Here is a 12,233-nt window from a genome sequence, read left to right on the forward strand (position 1 = left end):
GACAAAGCTTGAGAATATGGAAGCTGAGTTGAATGAAGTCAGGAACAAACTGCCCCCCCCACCCCAATTCAACACTTCCAAAGTCCAAAACTGCTCTGATGTTTGAGAACTGTGAGGAGTCTCTACACGTCCCCACAAATGGTACAGTTTTATCTATTAAGATGACTACTCCTTCCTTGATTTATGTTTTTTTGTGAGAAAAGGACTTGGGAGAGTGTTCCTGTTAGGAGACTACTGTGAAGGAGAAAGGAGTCGCAATGTGGGCCTTCGCCAAAAGTAACTTCAGGTACCACAAGGAACAGGAATTGCAGGTCAAGGGCTAATGGTTAGATCCTACATTTTCAGATGTCAATTAACCACTCTATATCAAATTATATACACAGAAAAGGATAGGTAGTGGTGGTGAATATGGTGCACTTCCCGTATTGTGGTGTTCCAGAGAAACACCACATAAGGTTAGTTGCAGATACCGCAGCACTCGAAAAGGTTAGACAACAAACAAGTCATTCAATTAAGTTTAGTGATAGTAGGTTCTTTTATCCGAAGATATCGTCATATGCCCATCAGAGAATCATCGTACTATAACCACGGTCATTGTATTCAATTGGAAGAACATCGTTGCAAAGGCAAGCCAACACGTGTTTCATCACGACAAGTGACTTTTTCAAGGCTGCAAAATATATGACAATTTTAGTCGTCGTTCTCGGACCCTAATAATTTGAGGATGATAACATGGCCAATAGAATGTAGGGGGTCAAATTAGTGACAACTGCGTCTCACATAGGAAATAGATATTCAGGTACATTGCCCATGTGCCAATAAGAGGAAAAACAAACAGTGTAGAGAGGAATGTTAAAACACATCTATTATATGGGTAGGTATTTCCAAATACCCTATACCGGTGTACTCTGGGTGCCATCACCATCATTTGTGCTAACCATGTGCTGCACACATCAAGGTACTACATAGGAATGGCGAGAAGATTGCCACGACAGAGAGAGGGAGAAGGCATACCTTGTAGAAGTAAGCACGGTCTGAGAGGTACCAGATATGCATCCAAGGTCGGCATAGTATGCCTAGAAAAAACGTTAGGAGACTTTTTCATGGTAGTGTGAAGAAAGGATCGAAATAACAGGAGACTATGGTAAGTCTCATGCCTGTGGAGAGACGACATGGTATGTGAAAATTGAAAATTTATAAACAGCCTGATACGAGGTCAAAAATAAAGGTGACCCAGGTGGGAACCCGACATCGGGCATTTAAATGCTGTGGTGCAAGTCGAATAGCGAGCGGCAGTGGTGAGAGTAATGAGAGACATTGATTAGAACCAGAAAAGACCAAAAGGTTTGTAACCAGCTTACTGAAAATGTATAAGACCGCATTATACATGTAAAGTTACTATGCAGAAGGACAAAAACCCAGTGTAGTCTGGGAACTATAGAAATTAGACAGCAAGTGTAAAAGGTGAGCAGATATAGGCTCTAAAAAGGCTTGTGAAACTAAAGTACACATAAGCTGTTATGTGTACTTTATAATTATATTCATGGAATTGAAAATACATATTATTAAAGCTAGCAATGTGATAAAAAAAATAAAAAAATAAAAAAATCAAACAGCGAAAAATGGAAGAAAAGAAAACCACGAAAAAAAACACGGGGAAAAAGTGAAAATAAGCACAAGGTTTGGGAAGCGAACGGAAATCGCCAAGGAGAGGACCTAGTACGAGGTCAGAACAGAGACTATCAAAGGTAACTGATGTAGGAACATGACACCGGGCATTTGTATGCCGTAGTGTAAGTGGCAGTGGTTAGAACCAAAAGGGACTAAAGGTTTGAAACCAGCTTACCTTGGAGAAATAGGCAGAGGATGATTCCAGTGTGAAGACATATAATAAAGTGTCGGCCATGTTGGAGGGATAGTTATAGGCCTCATTAACATAAAAAAGGAGGGGGAGAAGAAAAAAAAAAAAAAGCTGGTGTGTACAAGGGGGAACAAATATGGCGGCCATATTGGAGTATGGTGAAACATACATATTGTAAGTGGAGTATGCGAGAGGTGGAAGGAGAAAGGGAAAATTAACATAAGAAATAAGAAGTGGAAGAGTAAACAAGAAGAGGAAGAAAAAGAAAAGGGGATGGTAGATGGCGAATTGGAGCAAGGACTAGATACCAAGGAGAAGATGAGACCATGGCATTTGCTCATGGCAATCTGGTTATCACCCAACCGTGGAGTTAGCATGGTATCATGGTGAACATGTACCGAACAACTGATTTCATTAATTACTAAGAGGTTACTGAAGTACCGGAGGAGACAAACGTAGAGTACAGTAATGCATTAGCATTCTGTCATCCATTACACATGCCTGCCAAAGATATGGAGTAGCGGACATAAAATAGAGATGTCAAAATGTACAGCAAATGCTTGCAAAGCTCAAGTACGTAGAATAATTGTGAGAAAACTGAAGTACAGGATATGTATATCATACATGCACGAGTTGTAAGAAATATATACACATACAGGGAGTGCAGAATTATTAGGCAAGTTGTATTTTTGAGGATTAATTTTATTATTGAACAACAACCATGTTCTCAATGAACCCAAAAAGCTCATTAATATCAAAGCTGAACATTTTTGGAGGTAGTTTCTAGTTTGTTTTTAGTTTTAGCTATGTTAGGGGGATATCTGTGTGTGCAGGTGACTATTACTGTGCATAATTATTAGGCAACTTAACAAAAAAAAAATATATACCCATTTCAATTATTTATTATTACCAGTGAAACCAATATAACATCTCAACATTCACAAATATACATTTCTGACATTCAAAAACAAAACAAAAACAAATCAGTGACCAATATAGCCACCTTTCTTTGCAAGGACACTCAAAAGCCTGCCATCCATGGATTCTGTCAGTGTTTTGATCTGTTCACCATCAACATTGCGTGCAGCAGCAACCACAGCCTCCCAGACACTGTTCAGAGAGGTGTACTGTTTTCCCTCCTTGTAAATCTCACATTTGATGATGGACCACAGGTTCTCAATGGGGTTCAGATCAGGTGAACAAGGAGGCCATGTCATTAGATTTCCTTCTTTTATACCCTTTCTTGCCAGCCACGCTGTGGAGTACTTGGACGCGTGTGATGGAGCATTGTCCTGCATGAAAATCATGTTTTTCTTGAAGGATGCAGACTTCTTCCTGTACCACTGCTTGAAGAAGGTGTCTTCCAGGAACTGGCAGTAGGACTGGGAGTTGAGCTTGACTCCATCCTCAACCCGAAAAGGCCCCACAAGCTCATCTTTGATGATACCAGCCCAAACCAGTACTCCACCTCCACCTTGCTGGCGTCTGAGTCGGACTGGAGCTCTCTGCCCTTTACCAATCCAGCCACGGGCCCATCCATCTGGCCCATCAAGACTCACTCTCATTTCATCAGTCCATAAAACCTTAGAAAAATCAGTCTTGAGATATTTCTTGGCCCAGTCTTGACGTTTCAGCTTGTGTGTCTTGTTCAGTGGTGGTCGTCTTTCAGCCTTTCTTACCTTGGCCATGTCTCTGAGTATTGCACACCTTGTGCTTTTGGGCACTCCAGTGATGTTGCAGCTCTGAAATATGGCCAAACTGGTGGCAAGTGGCATCGTGGCAGCTGCACGCTTGACTTTTCTCAGTTCAAGGGCAGTTATTTTGCGCCTTGGTTTTTCCACACGCTTCTTGCGACCCTGTTGACTATTTTGAATGAAACGCTTGATTGTTCGATGATCACGCTTCAGAAGCTTTGCAATTTTAAGAGTGCTGCATCCCTCTGCAAGATATCTCACTATTTTTGACTTTTCTGAGCCTGTCAAGTCCTTCTTTTGACCCATTTTGCCAAAGGAAAGGAAGTTGCCTAATAATTATGCACACCTGATATAGGGTGTTGATGTCATTAGACCACACCCCTTCTCATTACAGAGATGCACATCACCTAATATGCTTAATTGGTAGTAGGCTTTCGAGCCTATACAGCTTGGAGTAAGACAACATGCATAAAGAGGATGATGTGGTCAAAATACTAATTTGCCTAATAATTCTGCACTCCCTGTATACCATTGGAGAATACAATAGCAAAGAGTTGTGTAAAAGATACAGGGAGAGGTCCAGGGTCCCCACATGGATACAGTGGCCGACCTCCTGGTAATAGAAGAACACATTGCATGTGGATAGTTATCCCAAAATGAACATACTAGATTGCATGTGTATATGTGAAAAATAACCCTCCAGATATCATTAAATATGTACTAGAGAAAAACATGTAGTTCCCTATCCACATTCAAACCCAGATCAACTGCGCTGAGGTTAATGATCTATTTGGCTTCACATTTCCTGAGCATGGAGACCAAATCACCCCACCCCCACAGTCTCTGGTAATGCATTTGATGCCATGGAATCTGATCCCCAGGACCTCAGATTTAGTATGTACCAAGTTGTAATGGACAGCCAATGGATAGTTGGGGTGATTGTTCCTGATAGCTCTGATATGCTCTTGGATCCATTCTTTAAGAGTGCGAATAGTACTTCCCTCATAGATGAGTCCACATAGACAGACAATGCAGTAAACCGTAAATTTACTGTTGCAGTTGATGAACTGTTGTATCTCATATGTATGTGGAGAGTTGTACAAAAACGTATCAAGTTTATACTTGGCAAATTAACAGACATTACAACATGAACATATAAAACCACAAGGTTGGGGCGGTAGCCAATTGCAGGATTGTCTGTGCGTGCGCATCTCAATATAGGTGGGACATAGCTCATTTCTTAGTGTCTGTCCTCGGTTGTAGGTGATCTGGGCTGTTAATGAATTTATGTAATGTCTGATCCAGTAATAGAAGATGCCAGAGGTTTTTAAAAATGGGATGTACTGCATGGCTCTGTTGGTTAAATGCAGTAATCATGTTGATTGGGCTCTTTTTAGGCTGTGTATCCATCCCCTGGGTCAGAAGGGATGTACAAAAGGTGTTGAGAATTTTGGTTATGGCTTTTGATGCAATTGTTTTAGAATAACCTCTTTGTAGGAACCGTCGTTCTACGACTTCCAATTCCTGCATGAATACATGATCATTGCTACAATTTCATTGTACTCTGGTCGTTTATCCTAGTGGGATGGCATTAATTTACGATGATGGGTGAGCACTGTTTGCATGTCGTAATGAGTTGCAGGCAGTAGGTTTCCTATATAGTTTGGACTTGATCTTATTGTTTTCACGATATAGGGTAAGATCAAGGAACTCCATACTTTTGCTATCTATGTGTTGTGTAAAGCGCAGGCTGTAATTATTGTCATTAAGGTGCTTGCATATTGTTTCTAATTGCTTTTTGCTTCCTGTCCAAATTATGATATCTATGTACCTTCCCCAGTAAAGAATGTAATCAGTGAGAGCATGTGGACAAGAAGTCCATAAATGATGTTTCTCAAAATCACCCATGTAGAGATTTGCGTATGATGGAGAAAATGTAGGCCCCATGGCTACTCCCTGGATCTGCTTGTACCAATTGTCATTGTGTAAAAACACACTATTTTCCGAAAACAGTTTGGTCATTTCAGTCAGCATTGCAGCATGCTCCACAAGGGTGCGTCCTTATCGGAGAGGAAGGCTGGAAGTGCTCTTGTCTAATGCAACGCAAGTGTATAAGGAGACATCAAGTGGCAAACCAACATTCATGTGTCCAGTCAATGTCGTTAAGTTGACAAAGTAGGTGCTTGGTGTCACAAATATAGGATGGCAGATTTTGCACCACAGGTTGGAGGTATACATCTATGAACTATGAGATATATTCCTTGGAGCCTATCTCAGATAGGACAGGCCGGCTGATGGGAATAGACCTGGTTTGTGTACTATCGGTAAGATGTATATACATGGTGCACGTGGAGTCGTGTTAAGCATGTATTTGAATTCCAAGTCAGTGATAATACAAAGATCTCGCCAGAGGTTAGTTTGTCTCTGATCATGTCAGTGATGAGAGTTAGAGGGTTGCCACTAAGTCCATCGTCTGCACAGTCACCCTTGAGTTGTCTAGCTCATCTATATAGTCACTGCGATTCATTATAACCACATTGCCTCCTTTGTCCGCATATCTGATAACTGTCAGTAGCATTACTTACATCCTTGAGTGCTTTAAATTAATCATTGGTAAGATTACTATGTCGGTTGTGGAATTTATGGTTTAGTTTGTCCTATTGATGGTACAAGTCTTTGGTGACTGCCTTATAGAAAGTATCAATAGAGTTATCCAAAGGGAGCCCAGGTATGAAAGTAGATTATGGTTTAAGACCACAGTTTGAAGAACTATTCAGGCGTTTCAGTAATTGTGCCATAGATGGCAGACTGGCGTGTTCCAGAGACATCAATGGGTGTATGTCCTGGTTATCCCAGATAGTCCTGTTACTAGCTGGTACAGACGTAATGTGGGGGATGACTGGTGTAGGTCTGTCCTCAAAATGTTTCTTCAGTTTCAAACGTGCACTGAATTAAAAAAGGTCTGTGTGCATTTGGGCAAAATTGGGGGGATGAATTAGGGCAAAACCCAATCCTAACAGCAAGATCTTCATTTGTGCTTCAGTAAGACAACGATCAGATATATTGATAATTTGCACACCTTTATTTACAGTGCTCAATGTATTGCACAGACCCTTGGGTGTAGTGTATCAAATTATCTTTCCCACTGAACCTCTCCATGATTTCTACCTTGCCTCCGGCACACTCACTTACCTAACTGTATGTATCGCTGGTTCGTAACTGTAACCTAAAGACACTGAGAGACATGGTTCTTAACAAGAAACAAACTGCTAGACCAGTTGCTCTGCTCAGCAAAAGGCACTCAAGTCACACAGTGCCTGAAACATGCACAGACCTCGGTAGTGTGAAATACTGTGAAGTAAAAGCTACAGACCTCTCTAGAGAGCAGCTGTACAAGAAGTGCTCCTGCCTCACAAACATTCTGAAGCTCTCCTTGAATCTACCCTTTCTCTTGCAAGCATACATTTAAGTTCCTATTGCTGGGCAGGAGTGGGTCTATATAATTTCACATATCTTGGTACAGCATACTGTCAGTCTGATTGGGAGCCTGGCACCCTACAGACAGGATCTGGGCACTGTGCAGGTGCTACAGTGCAATCTCTCAGATGCAAATGGATTATTCTACTATTTTACAATCACATCCCCATGCTAACCAAAAATGGATATTTCTAGAATTGTGCAAGGAAAATTTACCTTCTCCTAAAACTAATGGCTGATCGTTTTACTTTCTATTGAACGTCCCTCATCTCACCCTCTACCATCTGCATGTCACCTCTGAGTATAACCTAATCAAAGTGGCATGCCAGTCTATGTTAATCTCTATCGTTTTATTTCTTCAATTGCCAACACCTCGCATCACATTTTCTTCAAAACTCTCGCCCAGCCACCTAATAATTAATTGGCTTGAACTCATATTTCCAGTAAAAACTAAGATGCAGCTACTTTTCACAAGAAAATTAAAAAACAAATTTATAGTAGATATACTATTCATGGTTTATGCCAGCATCAACTTTGTTTATGATAGTGGTATAAACAAGCACTACACATTGTTGTGCCTTGGTGCACTGCAACGATTATGCTGCACTCGAAATGCACAGTACACATGACAGAAGAAAAAAGATTTCCAAATCCACATTTGTGGGTGCAGGGAAGAATGAGGTTCTACTTTGGCACAATACCATAGCTCTCTCCTAGAAACGTAGCAGCTCAAAATGCTGTCAGAGGTAAAGGGCTATTATCAAGTTCAGCCAAAGATGGAAGGAGAACACAGAGTAGACATTTTAAAGGTAGACTGTTGAATAACAGAAAACAAAAATGCTTCAATGTTAGTTGTGTACCCAACCACATACAAAGAAACCTCTCCTTACATTACCAGACCACAAAGAGATCCCACTTGCTTAATTTCCAGTGACCACACTGAAATAGATAGCTAGTGGTCAATATAGCAACCAAAGATTGAAAATCCTAACCTGCTGGTTCGAGCTTCACAACTCTTACATCAGAATGGTGCATCTATTTATTGCCAACAGATATAGTGGCATTTTGTGTACATGGATACACATTTGATTCTGATACTGAAATATTTTAAGAAATTGCAAGGTTAAAATCACCTCTCATATTAAAGTGTATAAAGTGCATTGGGTAAAACACATCAGGTGTAAACAGACCAATTTTGATGGGATTCGGTGAACTTGGTAAATGACTAAAATATCAAGACAGAAAGAAATGTCATCTATTTCCCTTAATTTCATATGGCAGGGCAAGTGGTGGAATTATGGCATTGTTAATAAACTTGCATCCAGCCCCATAATTTAATCATTAGCACTTGATCAAAATAAACTGCACCCAGGAAACCAGTGGTACATTCAGAAAGACAAACTTAGGCTTGGAAACACATTTACCAAAGACCATGTGTTTCTTTATACTGTGAACAAAACTCAGAAATTTACAAAGCCTTTAAAAAAATTGATAATTTTAGTCTACCTTAGAGTCTGCCTACAGATAGCATTAGCTGACTGTTTCCTGGCACTAATGATTGTCTCAAGTACAGTTTGCGGAATATTGTAGAAAGTAACAACTCATTCGCTAGCAATAAGTTGGTAGTGATGTTGTTTGTTATTTTCAGCATAATTTTCCGCTACCATCAAATGTCCACTGTTCACAGTACAGGCATGCATGTCAAAGGCATAAAAGCTTGCTTATTTTTGGCACATATCACCACCTACAATACCATAAAACGTTGCAATCATGCGTTGAACAAGCTATCATAACAGGAAAAATTAAGTGGCACAGACTGTAGTAACAATGACTAAAACATACCTGTTGTTGAACACTTAATTCTGTTGTCTCTTTTGCCATCCTGTAAGACGCTGTCTGCTTTAGTTTCATTTAGGTCATACAGAGCACTATCAAAAGAAATGAACTTGCAAGAGAGAGTGTTGCCTGTATTTCGGGACTCACTAGTACAGTCATTCACCTCAAGTTCCGAGGATGCCAAGTTCTCAGGCTTATCACTCGTCAGTGATTCCACAGGTTGTTGTGAGGCTCCTTTAGGCTGTGGTAAAATTTTGGAAGTGGTAACTGGAGCAGAATCTTCATCACTATCAAATCCAAATGGATCTTCTGTTATTTCTTCAGTAACTTTGGGCTTTTTAGGAATTTCTGAAGCCGGTTTAAATATAGGTCTCTTCTGGCCTACTTTGGCCATAAACGTGGTCTCTCCCCATTTTGTGCTGTGTGTGGTTCGTTTGCTAGAAAAGACTTCATCAAACTTTGAACTGCCATCTCCCCCTTTTCTGCTGTATGTTTTTCCAAACCGGGATGTCATTTTGACACCCGTTTCATATTCCCTGAAAGAAAAAAGAAAAAAAAAGACATGAATTGGATAGCTATTAGCAATATCTAACTATACTATCTCATATGAGACCAAGCAAGATTTAAAAAATGCTGTATAAACCCAAAACTTTCACACAACATCACTAGGTTTTTACATGCTCCTAAGAGTAAAAGAAAGGTAACAATGACATTCAAAACGTTTTTAACACTGTCCAGCAAGCCAATCAGCAAATACAATGCTAATTGTTAAACACCATGCATAGAAATTCTAAAGGTTGGCCCCAAAAGATTCAGCCCAGAAAGAACAGCAACAAGCAGTAACAAGTCAAATGACTCCGATTGTACCTCCAGTGTGTAGCTTCTTGAGCATCAAGATGCTTTGCTCATGGATCTTATTTAATGCTAGGACTGTTCTGCGCTAAAATCTAAGATATTTTCTAAATCCCAAACTAACAGAATTCTCAACAAAACACCTTAATCTGGCAGTGTGTGAGCTGGTCGATCACAACACCTTCAGCCACAGGCTTCATACAGCTGCCAATGTTCCTGTCCAATACATATAGCAGCTGTGGAAGGGGGTGGATTCAATCCTTGAAAAGAGAAGGTCAGAACTGTTGTGGCCAGTTTCAAGAAGGCTGGGAACGGTGAACTGGTGTGACCCATCCTGGCATCAACAGAACCACACAGTGGCAGACAACCGGCCCAATTGTCAAAGGCAGTGTCACCCAGACCCATTTAATCTGACTCCGTGCGTATGGTAGCAGAGGGAAGTAGAACAGGTGGTGCTTGAGCACAAGTGTGGCTGGGCAGGTGGTGCTTGAGCAGGAGTAAGGCTGGGCAGGTGACACAGAGACCGAGCTGCCAATTGTGCCCCACCCAAGGATGAATCTGGGGAGATGGGGAGGCCTAAATACATGCACACACCGGCAACTGAGTGACTCCTCTTTGTGGGCAGTGAATTAGCGATTGTGGGAGTTCTCAGTTTCTTTTCTACTTGCCCCACCCTAGATAGACTGTTGTGGGCCCGTCTCAAGAAGCAGGCTACCTTGATGTTAACGGTGTTCTCCTGGGCTGACTAAAGACTTGTGATGCCCCTTACCCTTACACCCAGGACTGCAAGCACTGCTGGTGGAACATGGCCAAATTAGTGTGGGTTAGGAGCAAGGTGACCGAGTAAGGGACCAACCCCCGTTGGTGAACATCAGACTGTCGCCTCACTAACAATACTCCTAATACCTGCTTCTGTATGTCTAATTGTAAGTATATAGCGCTTACTACCCCTGGTGAGGCATCAAAGCGCTTTTCTGCAAGTAGCACACTACTCTGGAACCCAATGCCAGGAATATCTGCTAGTAGCATCACTCCACCCATGTTGAAAGAGCTCATCAGGAACTCACTCGGGTCCTTCTCCCGCAACCCCAAAAATGTTGATGATCGTCAGAATGCTCAATTATGAAAACTGAAATGAAATAAAAATAATGCAGCCATAACCAGGTTCTCCTCTGAACCTCATACATCGTGGACTCCCTCGATTCACGCCCAGCAAGTTCAAAGACAATGGAAATCCACAGAGAAACTAAACAAATCTGTATGTGATGGTCCGCTTTCAAGTTCTGGTTGCAGCCACAGTATGATTCAAGCTCCGACAAAGCTTGGGACAGTATGTCACAGACTCTCCGGGGCAGTCCCAGCAACCTTAAGAGATGACATGAGTACAGCAGCGGCGGGGTAGGCACCAGGAACAAGCAATATAGGAACCAATGAAGGAGACAGTTTGGTTCTCACCAGCATTGGCTAAATTGGAAAAACTTTTGTCCCAAAATTCAAATCCTTGCAATGAGGAAACATACCTCACAGATTCCAGAGAGGTTGCAAAAAGATCAGGATGACTAAGATACAGCACTTGAAGATTATTCTGGCACAGTGATGACATTGTATGGAGGGTTTTGCTGGGTGTGGGCTTGCTATGATGCACAATCAATCTTATTACTTTTTCTACTACGTGGTCAGGGCAGACAGGAGGGTTGAGGATTACCACAGACTCTTCCCAACAAATATTCTGAATACGCTGCTGCAAAACAAAAATGCTATTACTGGACACGGTTACCTACTCTTGGTGTCTTGTTAATAAGGGGTTTCAGTAGGGCAACAGATGTTTCTGAGTTGGAAGTGTGGAGTGAGCTACTGTGGTGGAAGTTACAACACAATATTGATGTTCTTGCCTTTTTTTTTTATGAATTGTAGCAGAGAATACTCAGCTTCAAACATTAGCCTAGGTTACTTATCAGGTTAGGTTTCTTAGGAACCATCCAGAGGATAAAGCCAGATAGCAAAATATAATGGAATGATCAAATAAAACATGGGACAGTAATGCAATTTTCCAAATGACAATCTTACAATATCTTTCTGTAGAAGGCCAACATCGTGCACATTTTCTTTTTTTTTTTTTTTTTTAGGGTGGGGGGGCGAGGTGGGAGGAGAGATGGCTACACGTGGAGAAACCACTCTAGGTTCTCAGATCAAATTATACTTTATTTCGACCATATGTCATAAAAGTTTACACACAAAACAAGAAAGTGCATTCATTATCATTGTGCTTTACAAAGCACCGCACAGACTTAAAATAGAGTTTACATTAAATAAGAATAGCTTCTCTAAGGCCACAGTCACTGGGAGTAAAAGGTCAATCATAGGCCAAGACACTCCTGGTACATGGTTTTACATTTAGGTGCCAAAATTACTAAAACATTTCCATCACAAAGTTAAGATTATACAAATATTTAAGAATCAACAAGACAAAAGAAGAGTTACAGATTCAAGTTTTCCCGGTTATTACCATCAAG

At 41.0% G+C, this 12,233-nt stretch overlaps 1 protein-coding gene across 4 annotated transcripts in view; it reads right to left on the reverse strand.

The window, feature by feature from the left end:
- Positions 1-12,233, reverse strand: part of WAPL (WAPL cohesin release factor) — a 769,297-nt gene that overhangs the window by 736,537 nt on the left and 20,527 nt on the right. For all 4 annotated transcript variants that reach the window (XM_069240591.1, XM_069240593.1, XM_069240590.1 and 1 more), the window contains exon 2: positions 8,875-9,404. In XM_069240591.1, the coding sequence (XP_069096692.1) occupies positions 8,875-9,382 (508 nt within the window). In that variant the 5' untranslated portion in view covers positions 9,383-9,404. The remainder of the gene's footprint in view (positions 1-8,874; positions 9,405-12,233) is intronic.

This window comes from Pleurodeles waltl, chromosome 6 (assembly GCF_031143425.1).
Source record: "Pleurodeles waltl isolate 20211129_DDA chromosome 6, aPleWal1.hap1.20221129, whole genome shotgun sequence".
In the NCBI taxonomy this organism is placed as follows: Eukaryota; Metazoa; Chordata; class Amphibia; order Caudata; family Salamandridae; genus Pleurodeles; species Pleurodeles waltl.